The sequence below is a fragment of the Artemia sp. Qi Xiang Cuo genome, chromosome 3, assembly GCF_049724085.1.
Source record: "Artemia sp. Qi Xiang Cuo chromosome 3, ASM4972408v1, whole genome shotgun sequence".
NCBI classification, from domain to species: Eukaryota; Metazoa; Arthropoda; class Branchiopoda; order Anostraca; family Artemiidae; genus Artemia; species Artemia sp. Qi Xiang Cuo.
In genome coordinates, this window is record NC_142796.1 from 91073186 (window position 1) to 91093185 (window position 20000).

The 20000-nt window shown below is 34.3% G+C and overlaps 1 protein-coding gene across 1 annotated transcript in view; it reads right to left on the reverse strand.

The window, feature by feature from the left end:
* Window positions 1-20000, reverse strand: part of LOC148954740 (glucose dehydrogenase [FAD, quinone]-like) — a 131075-nt gene that overhangs the window by 39710 nt on the left and 71365 nt on the right. Inside the window, exon 4 of the mRNA XM_089086489.1 lies at window positions 19374-19583. Within this exon, the coding sequence (XP_088942615.1) occupies window positions 19374-19583 (210 nt within the window). The remainder of the gene's footprint in view (window positions 1-19373; window positions 19584-20000) is intronic.

Below are 20000 nucleotides of genomic sequence, written 5' to 3' on the forward strand. Positions count from 1 at the left end.
AATAAAATATTTTTTGGTCCCTAGATCAATCTTACATCCATACCTGAAAAATAGTGAGATTTTGGCTGACCAAACTTAGAATTTTTTAAAAACATCATTATATTTTCACTTGTATTACCTTGTTAAACCGAAAAAAGCAACAACAAAGGCAAGACTAACAGCATAATTTCAGCAACGCATTTCGTCTGGAAAAATTCAAACATTGACAAGACAAGAAACAATTAAATTTATTAACAAAAATAACACTTACACCAGCTTTCAACAACCATTAGGTGAGTAGAGAGGGGGATACCAGCCCCATGCGACACCCCTGCTGCCACCTACAACTTTTTTTGCATAATTTATGTCTGTTTGTTGTCAGTGAGAATGAAAAAACAGGAATTTTCTCACATTGATGTCTGTTTTTATGGTTTTTGTCAGTGAGAATGAAAAAACAGGAACTTTCTCACATTTATGTTTGTTTTCGTGGATGGTTATGTGTGTTGGTCAATTTATTTGATGTTTTTCATGGATGTCAACAGCAATTTATGGTTTTTGTCAGTGAGAATGGAAAAACAGGAACTTTCTCACATTTATGTCTGTTTTTATGGTTTTTGTCAGTGAGAATGTTTATTTGATGTTTTTCATGGATGTCAACTGTAATTTATGGATGTTTTTATGGTTTTTGTCAGTGAGAATGAAAAAACAGGAAATTTCTCACATTTATGTCTGTTTTATGGTTTTTGTCAGTGAGAATGGAAAAACAGGAACTTTCTCACATTTATGTCTGTTTTATGGCTTTTGTCAGTGAGAATGAAAAAACAGGAACTTTCTCACTTTCATGGATTATTGAGTCATTAATCAAATTGTTTCCGGGCAAGGTTAATTAATGTCTGACAGATGACGTCAAGTTGATGTATTTCCAAAGAGAATGTTTCCAGGGCAAAGTTTAGATCACACATGACAGATGAAGTCATGATTGATTGATTGACATGAAAGGGGAATTAATTTGTTGTTTCTAAAGAGAATAGATTCACGAAAGGGAAATTAATTTGTTGTTTCTAAAGAGAACTGTCTCCGAGCGAATGTTTTGATCTTAGCGATGAAGTGATTAGCGCGCGAAAGGGTTTCTTTGTAATTTCAAATGTGTCAGCGCAGAGATGCCAAACAAAAGGAACACGCTGAAATTACGTTTAGGGATTATTTGGGCGAAGTCAATTTAGCTATTTTATGGAATTATTTCGGCGAAACAGTTAGAGACATTTTAAAAGATGATTTAAAAGATGATTTTAGAAGAGAATTTAAGGGTGAAACTCTGTGGTCGTTATAATACACAAGTTGTATTTTAACAGTGTCGTGAGGTCCCCTTACCCCAACCCCAAGGGGTTCCGATCCCCCTACCCCAACCCCAAATGAAGCCCCTGGTCCTCAAAGGTCCCCCAAGCTCCCAAAGGACCACCCGGCCCTCAAGGGTCCCACAAACCCTCAAAGGCCCTCCCCGGGCCCCGTCTTATGTTGATGTGTGTTGCCTGAAACCTATGATTTGGGGTGTATGGGTTGCTATTTTTGACTTTTCTGAGTTGGATTTCTTAGTCTTTCATAGGTATGTGTTGTCTGAAACCTATGATTTGGGATGGATGGTTTGCTATTTTTGACTTTTCTGAGCTGGATTTCTTACCCTTTCATAGGTGTGTGTTGTCAGAAAATTATGATTTGGGATGTGTAGTTTACAAGTTGGACTTTTCAGAGCTAGGATTCTTAGTCTCTCATAGGCGTTTGCTGTCTGAAACCTATAGTTTGGGATGAGTAGTTTGCTATTTTTGACTTTTCTGAGCTAGACTTCCTAGCCTTTCATAGGTGTGTGTTGTCAGAAACTTATGATTTGGGATATGTAAATTACTATTTTTGACTTTTCTGAGCTAGATTTCTTAGCCTTTCATAGGTGTTTTATGTCTGAAACCTTTAGTTTGGGATGAGTAGTTTGCCTTTGGACTTTTCTGAGCTGGATTTCTTAGCCTTTCGTAGGTGTGTGTTGTCTGAAACTTATGATTTGGGATGGTTAATTTGCTATTTCCGGCTTTTATTAGCTAGGTTTCTTAGCCTTTCATAGGTGTGTCATGTCAGAAAATTATGATTTGGGATGTATAGTTTGCTATTTGAACTTTCCAGAGCTAGGATTCTTAGTCCCTCATAGGTGTTTGTTGTCTGAAACCTATAGTTTGGGATGAGTAGTTTGCTATTTTTGACTTTTCTGAGCTGGATTTCTTACCCTTTCATAGGTATGTGTTGTCAGAAAATTATGATTTGGGATGTGTAGTTTGCTAGTTGGACTTTTCAGAGCTAGGATTCTTAGTCTCTCATAAGCGTTTATTTTCTGAAACCTATAGTTTGGGATGAATAGTATGCTATTTCAGGCTTTTATGAGCTAGGTTTCTTCTTATTTAGTGGGGGTGCGTTTTTTTAAACTTATTATTTTGTGTCTGTAAATTAATTTTTAGATGTTTTCAGCGCTAGATTTCTTAGTCTTTATTGTTTTGGTATTGTCTGAAAAATCCTAGGCTGGAAGTATGGGTTGCTAGTTACTACTTATCTGAGCTAGATTTCTTATACCTTCATAGGTGTGTGTTGTCAGAAAATTATGATTTGGGATGTGTAATTTGCTATTTCAGGCTTTTCTGAGCAAAGGTTTCTTAACCTTTCGTAGGTGTGTGTTGACTGAAACTTATGATTTGGGATATGTAATTTGCTATTTCCGACTTTTCATAACCAGATTTCTTAGTATTTCGTAGGTGTGTGGTGTCTGAAACCTATGATTTGGGATGTGTGGGTTGCTATTTTTTGACTTTTCTGAGCTGGATTTCTTAGCCTTTCGTAGGTGTGTGTTGACTGAAACCTATGATTTGGGATGGTTAATTTGCTATTTTTGACTTTTCTGAGCTAGATTTCTTAGCCATTCATAGGTGTGTGCTTTCAGAAAAATTATGATTTGGGAGGTGTAGTTTACTTTTTGGACTTTTTCGAGCTAGGATTCTTAGTCACGCATAGGTGTTTGTTGTCTGAAACTTCGAGTTTGGGGTGAGTAGTTGGCTATTTCAGACTTTTCTGAGCTAAGGTTTCTTAGTATTTCGTAGGTGAATGTTGTCTGAAACTTCTGATTTGGGATATGTAAATTACTATTTCGGGCTTTTCTGAGTTGGATTCCTTAGTCTTTCATAGGTGTGTGGTGTCTGAAACCTATGATTTGGGATGAGTGGTTTGCTTTTTGGACTTTTCTGAGCTGGATTTCTGAGCCATTCGTAGGTGTGTGTTGACTGAAACCTAAGATTTGGGATGTGTAGTTTGCTATTTTTTACTTTTATGAGCTAGGTTTCTTAGCCTTTCATAGGTATGTGTTGTCAGAAAATTATGATTTGGGATGTGTAGTTTGCTATTTCAGGCTTTTCTGAGCTAAGGTTTCCTAGTATTTCATAGGTGAATGTTGTCTGAAACCAATAGTTTGGGATGAGTAGTTTGCTATTTTTGACTTTTCTGAGCTAGGTTTCTTAGCCTTTCGTAGGTGTGTGTTGTCTGAAACTTATGATTTGGGATATGTAATTTGCTATTTCCGACTTTTCATAACCAGAGTTCTTAGCCGTTCGTAGGTATGTGGTGTCTGAAACCTATGATTTGGGATTTGTAGATTGCTATTTTTTTACTTTTCTGAGCTGGATTTCTTAGCCTTTAATAGGTATGTGTTGTCTGACACCTCTGATTTGGGATGGTTAATGTGCTATTTTTGACTTTTCTGAGCTAGATTTCTTATCCATTCATAGGTGTGTGCTTTCAGAAAAATTATGATTTGGGAGGTGTAGTTTACTTTTTGGACTTTTCAGAGCTAGGATTCTTAGTCACTCATAGGTGTTTGTTGTCTGAAACTTCGAGTTTGGGATGAGTAGTTTGCTATTTCAGGCTTTTCTGAGCTAAGGTTTCTAAAGTCTTTCATAGGTGAATGTTGTCTAAAACCTATGATTTGGGATGGTTAATTTGCTATTTCCGGCTTTTATTAGCTAGGTTTCATAGTCTTTCATAGGTGTGTGTTGTCAGAAAATTATGAATTGGGATGTGTAGTTTGCTATTTGGACTTTTCAGAGCTAGGATTCTTAGTCCATCATAGGAGTTTGTTGTCTGAAACCAATAATTAGGGATGAGTAGTTTGCTATTTCCGGCTTTTCTGAGCTAGATTTCTTAGCCGTTCATAGGTCTGTGTTGTCTGAAACTTATGATTTGGGATATGTAAATTACTATTTCGGGCTTTTCTGAGTTGGACACTTCTAAATTTTTCCGTCGAAGATAGGAAAAGTTATACTATGATTGTAATTATTTTCCATGAAGATAAAAAGTTTCACTTTAATTCTAAATTTTCTTAACTTCAATTTCGACCTTTCTCAAAGAGATGAAAAAATTTAAAGTTCTGTTCCAAATATTTTCCCGGAAGAAGAAAAGTTCAACTTCAATTCTGAATTTTCTCAATGAAAATTTAATAAGTTATTGATAAAATCTATTTTCCCAAAATAATATAAAAATTTCCACTTCAGTTCAGATTTTTTTCTCAAAGAAATGAAGAAATTTAAAGTTCTGTTCCAAATTTTTCATAGAAGATAGAAAAAGTTATACTTTGATCGTGAATATTCGAGTTCTATTCTGAATTTTACCAAAGAACATAATTCAATTCCAATTTCCCCTATGAAAAATTTAAAGTTCAATTCTACATTTTTCGGTGGAAGATAGAAAAAGTAACTTGTGAATATCTTCCCATAAGATAAGAAGTTATAGTTCTATTTAAAATTTTCTCAACGAAGTGAAGGAAAGTTCAAGTTCGCTTCTGAATTTTACCAAAGAACACATTTCAATTCTAATTTCCCCAATAAAAAATTTTAAAGTTCAATTCTAAATTTTTCGGTGGAAGATAGAAAAAGTAATACCATACTTGTGAATATTTTCCCGGAAGATAGAAAGTTCTAGTTCAATTTAAAATTGTCTCAACGAAGTGAAGAAGAATTCAAGTTCTCTTCTGAATTTTTCCAAAGAACACAATTCAATTCTAATTTAACCAGAGAAAATAAAAATCTTCCACTTCAGTTCTTTATTTCACAAAGAGACAAAGAAATTTAAAGTTCAATTCTAAATTTTTCGGTGGAAGATAGAAAAAGTAATACCATACTTGTGAATATTTTCATGGAAGATAAAAAGTTCTAGTTCAATTTAAAATTTTCTCAACGAAGTGAAGGAAAGTTCAAGTTCTCTTCTGAATTTTCTCAATGAAAAAGAAATTAGTCATTGATCACTTCTATTTTTCCAAATAATATAAAAATTTTCCACTTTAGTTCAGATCTGGCTCGAAGAGATGAAAAATTTAAAATACTGTTCCAAATTTTTCACTGAAGATAAAAAAGTTCAAGTTCTCTTCGGAATTTTACCAAACAACAAAATTCAATTCTAATTTCTCCAGAGAAAATAAAATCTTCCACTTCAGTTCGTTATTTCACAAAGACATAAAGAAATTTAAAGTTCAATTCCAAATTTTTCGGTGGAAGATAGAAAAAGTAATACTATACTTGTGAATATTTTCCCGGAAGATAAAAAGTTCTAGTTCAATTTAAAATTTTCTCAACGAAGTGAGGAAAAGTTCAAGTTCTCTTCTGAATTTTACCAAAGAACACACTTCAATTCTAATTTCTCCAGAGAAAACAAAAATATTCCACTTCAGTTCTTTATTTCACAAAGACATAAAGAAATTTAAAGTTCAAGTCTAATTTTTCGGTGGAAGATAGAAAAAGTAATATCATACTTGTGAATATTTTCACGGAAGATAAAAAGTTCTAGTTCAATTTAAAATTTTCTCAACGAAGTCAAGGAAAGTTTAGTTCTCTTCTGAGCTTTACCAAAGAACACACTTCAATTCTAATTTCTCCAGTGAAAACAAAAATCTTCCACTTCAGTTCTTTATTTCAGAAGGACATAAAGATATTTAAAGTTCAATTCTAAATTTTTCGGTGGGAGATAGAAAAATTAATACCATACCTGTGATTATTTTCACGGAAGATAAAAAGTTCTAGTTCAATTTAAAATTTTATCAATGAAGTGAAGAAAAGTTCATGTTCTTTACTGAATTTTACCAAAGAACACAATTCAATTCTAATTTTTACAGAGAAAATAAAAATCTTCCACTTCAGTTCTTTATTTCACAAAAGACATAGAGAAATTTAAAGTTCAATTCTAAATTTTTCGGTGGATGATAGAAAAAGTAATACCATACTTGTGAATATTTTCCCGGAAGATAAAAAGTCCCGGAAGCTAACCTAACCTAACCTAATCATACACCTAACTTTTTGCATGTCTCTCACCTAACCTAAGCTAACCTAAGTGAAGCGTACGTAGGCTAACCTAACCTAATCTAACCTAACTTAATCTAGTCTAACCTAACCTAACCATACTCGCCGGAAAAGGTTAGGTTAACTTATCACGATCACTCATGATAAGTTAACCTAACCTAACCTAACTTAAACATGTGGAAATGTTTCTATTTATTTATTAATATTTATTTATACCTAACCAAACCTATTGTTTTGAAGGTTAGATGAACAAGTTTGAACGATTGTCTTTAATAATAGAACGAGTCACTCATTTTCTAATTTAAAAATTTGATGGGTAAATCCATATGACAAAAGGAGTTAAAATTTAATTTAAAATTAGAAAAGAACTTTAAATTTTTCATCTCTTTGAGAAAAAAACCAGAACTGAAGTGGAGTCTTTTTATTTTCTTGGAAAAATTAGAAGAGAACTTTAAATTTTTTATGTCTTTGAGGAATTAAGAACTGAAGTGGAAGCTTTTTTCATTTTCATTGGTAAAATTCAGAATTGAGCTAACTTTTTTTATTTCTTTAAGAAAATTCAGAAGTGAACTTGAACATTTTGCACTTCTTCAAGAAAACTCTGAATTAAAGTGATGCTCCTTATCTTCATGTCGAATATTCAAATCAATGTATAACTTTTTCTATCTTCTATGAAAAATTTGGAACAGAACTTTAAATTTTTCATCTCTTTCCAAAAAATCGGAAGTGAACTTAAGAAAATTAGAATTAAAGTGGAACTTTTTATCTTCACTGGAAAATAATTACAATCATAGTATAACTTTTCCTATCTTCTACAGAAAAATTTAGAACTGAACTTTAAATTTTTTATGTCTTTGAGAAATTAAGAACTGAAGTTGAAGGTTTTTTCATTTTCATTGGTAAAATTCAGAATTGAGTTAACTTTTTTCTCTTCTTTAAGAAAATTCAGAAGAGAACTTGAACAATTTACACTTCTTCGAGAAAACTAAGAATTAAATTGGAGTTCCTTATCTTCATGTTGAATATTCACAATCAATGTATAACTTTTTCTATCTTCTATGAAAAATTTGGAACAGAACTTCAAATTTTTCATCTCTTTGAGAAAAATCAGAACTGAATTTAAGAAAAATTATAAATAAAGTGAAACTTTTGATCTTCATGGAAAACAATCGCAGTCATAGTATTACTTTTTCTATCTCCCATCTAAAAATTTAGAATAGAACTTTAAATTTGTTTATTTCTTTGGGGAACTTAAAACTGAAGTGGAAGATTTTTGTTTTCTCTGGAGAAATTAGAATTGAAGTGTGTTCTTTGGTAAAATTCAGAAGAGAACTCTAACTTTTCTTCACTTCGTTGAGAAAATTTTAAATTGAACTAGAACTTTTTATCTTCCGGGAAAATACTCACAAGTATGGTATTACTTTTCTATCATCCACCGAAAAATTTAGAATTGAACTTTAAATTTCTTTATGTCTTTTGTGAAATAAAGAACTGAAGTGGAAGATTTTTATTTTCTCTTTAGAAATTAGAATTGAATTGTGTTCTTTGGTAAAATTCAGTAGAGAACATGAACTTTTCTTCACTTCATTGAGAAAATTTTAAATTGAACTAGAACTTTTTATCTTCCGTGAAAATAATCACAAGTATGGTATAAATTTTTCTATCTCCCACCGAAAAATTTAGAATTGAACTTTAAATTTCTTTATGTCTTTGTGAAATAAAGAACTGAAGTGGAAAATTTTTGTTTTCTCTGGAGAAATTAGAATTGAAGTGTGTTCTTTGGTAAAGTTCAGAAGAGAAATTGAACTTTCCTTCACTTCGTTGAGAAAAGTTTAAATTGAACTAGAACTTTTTATCTTCCGTGAAAATATTCACAAGTATTATATTACTTTTTCTATCTTCCACCGAAAAATTAGAATTGAACTTTAAATTTCTTTATGTCTTTGTGAAATAAAGAACTGAAGTGGAATATTTTTGTTTTCTCTGGAGATATTAGAATTGTAGTGTGTTCTTTGGTAAAGTTCAGAGGAGAACTTGAACTTTTCTTCACTTCGTTGAGAAAATTTTAAATTGAACTAGAACTTTTTATCTTCCGGGAAAATATTCACAAGTATGGTATTACTTTTTCTATCTTCCGCCGAAAAATTTGGAATTGAACTTTAAATTTCTTTATGTCTTTGTGAAATAACGAACTGAAGTGAAAGATTTTATTTTCTCAGGAGAAATTAGAATTAAATTTTATGGTTTGGTAAAATTCCGAAGAGGACTTGAACTTTTTTATCTTCAATTAAAAATTTGGAAGAGTATTTCAAATTTTTCATCCTTTCGAACCAGATCTGAAGTAAAGCAGAAATTTTTTATGTTATTTGTAAAACTAGAAATGATCAATGACTAATTTCTTTTTCATTGAGAAAATTCAGAAGAGAACTTGAACTTTCCTTCCCTTCGTTGAGAAAATTTTAAATTGAACTAGAACTTTTTATCTTCCATGAAAATATTCACAAGTGTGGTATTACTTTTTCTATCTTCCACCGAAAAATTTAGAATTGAACTTTAAACTTCTTTCTGTCTTTGTGAAATAAAAAACTTAAGTGGAAGATTTTTATTTTCTATGGTGAAATTAGAATTGAATTGTGTTCTTTGGTAAAATTCAGAAGAGAACTTGAATTCTTCTTCACTTCGTTGAGAAAATTTTAAATTGAACTAGAACTTTTTATCTTCTGGGAAAATATTCACAAGTATGGTATTACTTTTTCTATCTTCCACCGAAAAATTTAGAATTGAACTTTAAAATTTTTTATTGGGGAAATTAGAATTGAATTGTGTTCTTTGGTAGAAGTCAGAAGAGAACTTGAACTTTCCTTCACTTCGTTGAGAAAATTTTAAATTGAACTAGAACTTCTTATCTTCTGGGAAAATATTCACAAGTATGGTATTACTTTTTCTATCTTCCACTGAAAAATTTAGAATTGAACTTTAAATTTTTTATTGTGGAAATTAGAATTGAATTATGTTCTTTGGTAAAATTCAGAATAGAACTCGAATATTCACGATCAAAGTATAACTTTTCCTATCTTCTATGGAAAATTTGGAAAAGAACTTTAAATTTCTTCGACTCATTTAGAAAATAATCTGAATCGAATGGGAACTTTCGATATTAGTTTTGGAAAAAAAGTTTGATCAGCAGCTTAAATCATTTTCATCGAAAAAATTCAGAATGAAAGTCTAACTTTTCTTCTTACGGGAAAATATTTGGAACATAACTTTAATTTTTTCCATCTCTTTGAGAAAGGTCAAAATTGAAGTTAAGAAAATTTAGAATTAAAGTGAAACTTTTTATCTTCATGGAAAATAATTACAATCATAGTATAACTTTTCCTATCTTCTACGGGAAAATTTAGAAGTGTCCAACTCAGAAAAGCCCGAAATAGTAATTTACATATCCCAAATCATAAGTTTCAGACAACACATACCTATGAACGGCTAAGAAATCTAGCTCAGAAAAGCCTGAAATAGCAAACTACTCATCCCAAACTATTGGTATCAGACAACAAACACCTGTGATGGACTAAGAATCCTAGCTCTGAAAAGTCCAAACAGCAAACTACACATCCCAAATCATAATTTTCTGACAACACACACCTATGAAAGGCTATGAAACCTAGCTAATAAAAGCCTGAAATAGCAAATTAACCATTCCCAATCATAGGTTTTAGACAACATTCACCTATGAAAGACTTTAGAAACCTTAGCTCAGAAAAGCCTGAAATAGCAAACTACTCATCCCAAACTATTGGTTTCAGACAACAAACACCTATGATGGACTAAGAAACCTAGCTCTGAAAAGTCCAAATAGCAAACTACACATCCCAAATCATAATTTTCTGACAACACACACCTATGAAAGGCTATGAAACCTAGCTAATAAAAGCCGGAAATAGCAAATTAACAATTCCCAATCATAGGTTTTAGACAACATTCACCTATGAAAGACTTTAGAAACCTTAGCTCAGAAAAGCCTGAAATAGCAAACTACTCATCCCAAACTCGAAGTTTCAGACAACAAACACCTATGAGTGACTAAGAATCCTAGCTCTGAAAAGTCCAAAAAGCAAACTACACATCCCAAATCATAATTTTCTGACAACACACACCCATGAATGGCTAAGAAATCTAGCTCAGAAAAGTCAAAAATAGCAAATTAACCATCCCAAATCATAGGTTTGAGACAACATACACCTATGAAAGGCTAAGAAATCCAGCTCAGAATAGTCAAAATAGCAATCCACCCATCCCAAATCATAGGTTTCAGACAACACACACCTACGAAAGACTAAGAAATCTGGTTATGAAAAGACGGAAATAGCAAACTAAATATCCCAAATCATAAGTTTCAGACAACAAACACCTACGAAAGGCTAAGAAACCTAGCTCAAAAAAGTCAAAAATAGCAAACTACTCATCCCAAACTATTGGTTTCAGACAACAATCACCTATGAAATACTAGGAAACCTTAGCTCAGAAAAGCCCGAAATAGTAAACTACACATCCCAAATCATAATTTTCTGACAAGACATACCTATGAAAGGCTAAGAAACCTAGCTCAGAAAAGTCAAAAATAGCAAACTACACATCCCAAATCATAGGTTTCAGTCAACACACACCTACGAATGGCTCAGAAATCCAGCTCAGAAAAGTCCAAAAAGCAAACCACTCATCCTAAATCATAGTTTTCAGACACCACACACCTATGAAAGACTAAGAAATCCAACTCAGAAAAGCCCGAAATATTAATTTACATATCCCAAATCATAAGTTTCAGACAACATTCACCTACGAAATACTAAGAAACCTTAGCTCTGAAAAGTTTGAAATAGCAAATTACTCATCCCAAACTCGAAGTTTCAGACAACAAACACTTATGCGTGACTAAGAATCCTAGCTCTGAAAAGTCCAAAAAGCAAACTACACCTCCCAAATCATAATTTTTCTGAAAGTACACACCTATGAAAGGCTAAGAAATCTAGCTCAGAAAAGTCAAAAATAGCAAATTAACAATCCCAAATCATAGGTTTCAGTCAACACACACCTACGAAAGGCTAAGAAATCCAGCTCAGAAAAGTCAAAAAATAGCAACCCACACATCCCAAATCATAGGTTTCAGACACCACACACCTACGAAATACTAAGAAATCTGGTTATGAAAAGTCGGAAATAGCAAATTACATATCCCAAATCATAAGTTTCAGTCAACACACACCTACGAAAGGCTAAGAAACCTTTGCTCAGAAAAGCCTGAAATAGCAAACTACACATCCCAAATCATAATTTTCTGACAACACACACCTATGAAAGGCTAAGAAACCTGGCTCAGAAAAGTCAAAAATAGCAACCCACACATCCCAAATCATAGGTTTCAGACAACACACACCAACGAAAGACTAAGAAATCTATCTCAGAAAAGCCCGAAATAGTAATTTACATATCCCAAATCATAAGTTTCAGACAACGCACCCCTACGCAATACTAGGAAACCTAGCTCATAAAAGCCTGAAATAGCAAACTATTCATCCCAAACTATAGGTTTCAGACAAGAAACGCTTATGAGAGACTAAGAATCCTAGCTCTGAAAAGTCCAACTAGAAAACTACACATCCCAAATCATAATTTTCTGACAACACATACCTATGAAAGGGTAAGAAATCCAGCTCAGAAAAGTCAAAAATAGCAAACTACTCATCCCAAACTATAGGTTTCACACAACAAACACCTATGAGGGACTAAGAATCCTAGCTCTGGAAAGTTCAAATAGCAAACTATACATCCCAAATCATAATTTTCTGACATGACACACCTATGAAAGGCTAAGAAACCTAGCTAATAAAAGCCGGAAATAGCAAATTAACCATCCCAAATCATAAGTTTCAGACAACACACACCTACGAAAGGCTAAGAAATCCAGCTCAGAAAAGTCCAAAGGCAAACTACTCATCCCAAACTAAAGGTTTCAGACATCAAACACCTATGAAAGGCTAAGAAATCTAGCTCAGAAAAGTCAAAAATAGTAATTTACATATCCCAAATCATAAGTTTCTGACAACACACACCTATGAAAGGCTAGGAAGCCTAGCTCAGAAAAGTCAAAAATACCAAACTACTCATCCCAAACTATAGGTTTCAGACAGCAAACGCCTATGAGAGACTAAGAATCCTAGCTCTGAAAAGTCCAACTTGTAAACTACACATCCCAAATCATAATTTTCTGACAACACACACCTATGAAAGGGTAAGAAATCCAGCTCAGAAAAGTCAAAAATAGCAAACCATCCATCCCAAATCATAGGTTTCAGACAACACATACCTTTGAAAGACTAAGAAATCCAACTCAGAAAATTCAAAAATAGCAACCCATACACCCCAAATCATAGGTTTCAGACAACGCACATCAACATAAGACGGGGCCCGGGGAGGGCCTTTGAGGGTCTGTGGGACCCTTGAGGGCCGGGTGGTCCTTTGGGTGCTTGGGGGACCTTTGTGGACCAGGGGCTTCCTTTGGGGTTGGGGTAGGGGGATCGTAACCCTTTGGGGTTGGGGTAAGGGGACCTCACGACACTGTTAAAATACAAATTGTGTATTATAAAGACCACAGAGTTTCACCCTTAAATTCTCTTCTAAAATCATCTTTTAAATCATCTTTTAAAATGTCTCTAACTGTTTCGCCGAAATAATTCCATAAAATGGCTAAAACGACTTCGCCCAAATAATCCCTAAACGTAATTTCAGCGTGTTCCTTTTGTTTGGCATCTCTGCGCTGACACATTTGAAATTACAAAGAAACCCTTTCGCGCGCTAATCACTTCATCGCTAAGATCAAAACATTCGCTCGGAGACAGTTCTCTTTAGAAACAACAAATTAATTTCCCTTTCGTGAATCAATTCTCTTTAGAAACAACAAATTAATTCCCCTTTCATGTCAATCAATCAATCACGACATCATCTGTCATGTGTGATCTAAACTTTGCCCTGGAAACATTCTCTTTGGAAATACATCAAAGACATTAATTAACTTGACGTCATCTGTCAGACATTAATTAACCTTGCCCGGAAACAATTTGATTAATGACTCAATAATCCATGAAAGTGAGAATGTTCCTGTTTTTCCATTCTTACTGACAAAAGCCATAAAACAGACATAAATGTGAGAAAGTTCCTGTTTTTCCATTCTCACTGACAAAACCATAAAAACAGACATAAATGTGAGAAAGTTCCTGTTTTTTCATTCTCACTGACAAAAACCATAAGAACATCCATAAATTACTGTTGACATCCATGAAAAACATCAAATAAACATTCTCACTGACAAAAACCATAAAAACAGACATAAATGTGAGAAAGTTCCTGTTTTTCCATTCTCACTGACAAAAACCATAAATTGCTGTTGACATCCATGAAAAACATCAAATAAATTGACCAACACACATAACCATCCAAGAAAACTGACATAAATGTGAGAAAGTTCCTGTTTTTTCATTCTCACTGACAAAAACCATTAAAACAGACATCAATGTGAGAAAATTCCTGTTTTTTCATTCTCACTGACAACAAACAGACATAAATTATGCAAAAAAAGTTGTAGGTGGCAGCAGGGGTGTCGCGTGGGGCTGGTACCCCCCTCTCTACTTAGGTGAACCAATTGAGTTGTATGTGATGGTTATTACCATCCTTATTATCTACTAATATATATTCACACTTCTAATTCCCATTCAACAATCTTCTAATTCTCAAAAGACAAATGAACTTTCAAAAGAAAACTACACTTTTCTAAGGTGTTTTATGCCATATTTTAAATATACTTGTAGCTGATTTTTTACCTAAGTTATTTTTTTAAACTATCACCTGCTGCCAGGACCGTACCAAGGATTTTTTTCGGAGGGGTTTTCCTCAAAAAAAAATTTCGGGGGTGGGGGTGGGGTGGGGGGTACACAAAACATCCTCAAAAACGCATACAAAATTTGTTTATATCCATTTTTGTTACGTTTTTACGAGTCAGACAAACATTTTTTTGGGGAGGGGGGCGGGTGGATCAAAACCCTCTAAACCCCCTCCCCCTCCGGGTACGGCCTTGCATGCTGCTATTGAAAACCACACTAGAAATGAAACTTCTAGAAATGAAGTTTTTTGTCACTAAAAATGATATTCCGATTTTTCACTTGTATATGGCTGTGTAAATGTCACCATAACCAAATCAATTAGATTTAATTTCTACTATGATTAGTACTTTAAATTATGAAAAAGATTGTCTCGTATTTGTAAAAAAAATTATTAGAGGTATGTAAACAAAAAATCAAATTTCTTAGAGGTTCTTTTGAGCATTAAGTCAAGGAGAATAAATTGTCACAGCTACATAAACGCACGGATTTCCTTCGTTAGAAGCTTGTCGAAAGAAACATTTGGCTGCAACTCACCCTATATTCACACAGAGCACGGATCTGTGGAAAACTGCTGCGGATTGCGTTTGCAGAGGAACGCATGCATTTCTTGCCGCTCATCCTTGCGGTTTACCGTAAGACTCATGCGCTGAAAAAATCCAACGCATGTGGTTAAAACGTTTACGGATTACAGAAGAAAAGAACATGGAGGTAATTGAAATGATGATTTTAGCTGTTAAATTTCATCAAATGATATAAGACAAAAGTCATTCTGAGCGTGAAAGATCTAATTTAATTCAGAAGGCTTGGGTGGAGATCTCGAGAGAGATGAATTTGCCAGTTAGGATGTGGTGAACAGTGCACTGGACTGTTTTAACAGCAAGCTATCCATTAAAATATGACCAAAGCTCACAGTCCACTGAAAGGAATGGGAGAAATATCTGTTTTATCATTCTGTATTCCCACCCTTTATTTTTGACAAAGGAAACTGTTGATTTGGTTAATTTGCTCTAATAGTCCAGCCTAGGCTATGTAGGTCTACACTATTAATTGTAGCTGGGCCAAAGTCTTGGGGAAGATGCAATCTCCTATACCAGGGATCCTGCAGGGCAAACTTGTTAAAAAAAAGACCAGTAAATTTAGTGGCTCAGATTCAGAGAAAGTGACCAACTGCAAAGATCCCGGTGAATTTGAAATATAGGACCATTATGAGGACCATTACACGGTGCGGAAAACGCACCACATTGCGTGTTCCATAACACACCTGTTTGTGTGAACATCCGGTCATCTGGAGATCAGTTTTCAGACGAAGGAGTATTCCAGCCAAATCATATGTCAGGACATCTGAAATTTTTAAGGACAACTTTTGGCCATTCCGTAGGACAAGAAAAACACGAAAAACAAGAAAGATATTTACAGTACCAAGGACATCAAAATGAAAAGATTGTTCACTCCCTGACTCCATCTGTTGTATTTTCGTTTTGAAAACCAGGACTTTTTACGGCTTTTCTTTTGTCTGCTACACACCTGTTAAGGTCTTTTTGCTGAGATTCTTTCTTCTGTCAAACAGTTCGAGGTAATGAACTGTAAGTAAGGAGCCATGTGGCTCAATAGCAACCAAAACTTTAAAAAACAGGCTTTTGATATCAATAGATGTTTCAAAAGGATCGAGCTACTAGCCTAAGACAATTTCCTTGATTTTCGAAAAAGAAGGGAAACATCCACTAAAAGTTAAGGAATCTTAATGGAAATCACACCATCAGATTCAGCGCTTCCAAGAACCCTATTGAAGAAGTTTCAAGCTTCCATCTGCAAAAATGTGTAATTTTTTTTTTTTTGCCAGAAGAGAGATCACAGATGTGTATTTATTTGTTTGTTTGTTTGTTTTCCCCAGGTGTTATAGCATCACAACAATAGTTCTATAATAAAGACAAACGGCTCATTCGAATGGGAATTAAAAGTTCTAGTGCCCCTTTTAAGAAACCAAAAAGATTGGAGGAAAATTGTTAGATAGCGATTTTGTTTAACACAGTTGAAAAGCTCAGTAACTATGTCTTTGAGAATAACATAACTCCCCACAGCCCTTGGGGAAAGATTTGTAAGTCAGGACATTTGCCCATTGTTTACGTATAGTAGTCTATTTCTTGCTGGGAAGTATACAGACATTTTTCGGGGAGAAGGGAGCATTTTCTGCTGGAGAGATCTTCTACGGCGATAATGTTCCGTGGGAAGGGAAGTCCCCGGGGGAACTTTCGAGAGAAATTTTACACTTGGGGAATTTACCAAGATTCCTGTACAAAATCCTGTCTATTTGTCTTACTTTCCATTTCCGACTCAATTTTACGTGTGGAGATATTGAGGATAATTGTCCATAGGGAAATATTTACCGGGTTTGAATTGTTTAGAGTATCTTTCCGTAAAATATTACGTATTTTATGGGTTATTGGGAGATATATAGATATTTTTTAGATTAAAATATTTTCCGTATGGGAGCGGATATCTTATACGGGGAGATTTTTACATTGGGAGGGTAATTTCTGGAGGTGGACTTTCCAGGGGAAATTTTACGCGTCGGGAAACTTCGCCAAAGTAAATATGCAAATTCCTTTTTAATTTTTCATGTATGGTAAGCCGAATTCAAACCTGCATTAGTTGAATAGCATTCAGAAATTAAATATAAAAAAACAAGTTTTTTGACTGAAAGTAAGGAGCGACATTAAAACTTAAAACGAACACGTATTATTCCATATATCAAAGGGGCTGTCCCCTCCTCAATACCTCCCTCTTAACGCTGAAGTTTGACTGACTCTTCTTATCCAAATAATAAAAATCTTTAGCGTAGAGTGAGGTATTGAAGAGGGAACAGCCCCTTTCATATACGGAATAATTTCTGTTCGTTTTAAATTTAATGTCGCTCCTTACTTTCAGTTAAAAAAAACTTTTTATTTAATTGCCATGCTGCATCGTCAAAAGAAATAAGCAGAAACTCTTCTTATGTACAAACAAGCCCGGTTAAACGGTTGCAACACTTAATTGATATCTATGCAAATCTTCGAGCAACACAACAACCGCTATGATAGTACACTGGCTATACATGACGTATGAAACCAAGAGAGGAAAGGATATAATAAATGAAAAAATAAATAAAATCAAAAAGGTGTAAAAAAAAAAACAGGAGAAAAAATCTAACCTTTCGAAGTGAACTTCTAATTTTTCGAATCAAATTGGTGAAGTCTCTTTCATTGATTTCTGGCTGGTTTTTTGATTCAGTATCTTTACTCCTCTTGTCCTTCGAAGGGCTAGATTTTTTTTCTGTTTTTTTTTTATAGCACTGATGATGACTTGGTTGCGGTCCTTGTCGAAATATTTGCTTGTTCTTCGTCTTCATTTTTTGCCACTGGCTGACTAAATTTTCGTTTTCTCACCTATTTGACTTTATTTAATTTCATTTATTATATCCTTTCCTCTCTTGGTTTCAAATGGCATTTGAACAAATGTCAGCTAGTGAGATTGTATAAAGGATTCCTTAAAAATTAAAGGATCCTATTGTTATGACAATAGTCAGCTATAGGGATAAATGTAACAGAATAGCATAATTTATCTTTTTAAAAAGATGGTTTTGTAGCGTAAGCGTAACTAATAATTTGAAGTGTTTAATCCTGAAGATGGTACTTGTATGATATACCCACTCGTTACTACCACTCAAAAAGTGAAGTAAGGTTAATCCTAATAAAATATACCTAAGCATCATAAAAATGTAATACTCTAGAAACAAATTTGGGCTATATATTTGCACATTAGTTGGGATGGGGGTAAAGTACAGCGGGTCTGTATGTAAAATGTGCTTGAGCGGTAGGGGGTATATCCTACAAATACCCTTAAGAGATCTAGCAGTATCGATACACATGCATAACATAACGGCCCATGCATAAGACATGCATGGGCCGTATATTATTCTTTCTCCAAATTATTGGGGGAGGGGAGCAACTTCTCCCCCTTCAAAATACGACTCTGTGTGTGGCAGTATTTTTCTGTTGTTACAGCAATCAGGAAAGTTACGGTTTCTAGGACTCTATGATGAAATATCTTTTTCTCTCATATTCGGAAGTTTTTCACACACATTCTTCATTTTCAAACTCGGCACCCGATTAGCGTAAAACTACATAACTGCATAAGGATGTCTTTTCATCTAAAATAAAGTTCCCGGGTTTTCCTGATTTTTAAAGACAGATATAGTTGTGTGAATTTCTAATTAAGCTGTTTAAAAAAACAGATTTCATTTTTAGTGTCCTTGGTACTTCAACCTATCGTCTCCAGAATTAATAAAAATGTCTAAATTCTACCTGGGGTTGGAATCAGATTACAATTCACTGCCTGAAGTTATGAGTTTCCGTGGAAACCGAAGTACGTTCAACTTATTAAGAAAAGCAATGAGCGCTCTCGATGACAAATTTTATTTATTTTGAAAACTTAATAAGAAAAAGTTAAGTAAATGAGAATAAATTAGATATCCCAAAGATAGTGGATAAGCCAAACACTTCGTTGTAACGAATTGTAAGTAAGGAGTGCACTGGGCCAGTAGGCTATTAACCAAAACTCTAAAATTCGGTTTTGAATGCAATATGTTCGTTAAAGAATCAAATCTTCATGATGATTTCAATTATATAAAATTGATCAAGTTTAAAGTTAGCTATCAAAAGCTGCGAGCCTGAGAAAATTGCTTGATTAAACGAAAAGGGGGAAAACATCCCCAAAAGAAAAAGTCACCTCAATGAAAATTACACTAACGGATTCAGCACGTAAGAAAAACCTATTCCAGGAGTTTCAAACTCCGTATTTGCCAGATATCGTCCAGTTGGGTCAACCATCTAGACCCAAAACAAAAGCTGGTCGCCCCCAGATTGAGGGGGGTAGGTGGCAAGAAAGGATGTGAGATTAATTGGAACTTGTTAAGAGGGTGTAAAAAAGGAGAATTTAAATAGATCAGGATGAAGGAGGAGCGTGCACAGCTGTGTTGGCCTCAGGTGGCTTTTTGCTGCAATGAGTACTTAGCAATAGCAATAGTAACGTTAGTAGTAAAACTACATAAGCTTACCTGTTCCGTGATACGGCGTTGCTGCTAAGTATGGATTCCGATTATCTTCAGACTTAAGAAAATATGGTAAAACGCTGTTATAGTCCCAGCCTTCATTGCCCATAGCAGCCCAGCTGTCATAGTCTCGTCGATTTCCTCGAACATATAACATGTAGTTTAAAACGGAACTTCCTCCAAGAACTTTACCCCTCGGCCAGTTACATCTTCTACCTTGAAAAACAAATTACATAACACTTTATACAGGCACACGCATGTGTTTTTTTGTGTGTTGGGTGGGGGGGGGGGAATTATATAAAAACAAAAATTGTTTGATAATTTTATCATAAGCACACAAACATCTGGGAAAAATTAATTTCCCATATTAAATTTACCCATCCAAACTTTACCGATTAAATTTACCTATTATACCCATCCCGGTCGGCCCTGTGGCTGCTGGGATCGAACCCTGTGCGCCGAATTGCCAAGCACAGATTAACTTAGGCCTCTAAATAAGGTAAAAACGTCTCGGAACCCTGTGCGCCGAAATGCCAAGAACAGATTAACTTAGAACCAGAGTGGATCAATAGCACCTTCAAAATTACGCCCCACCATCAACTTTTCAGAAAAAGGGTTGGCATGTTAAACCTC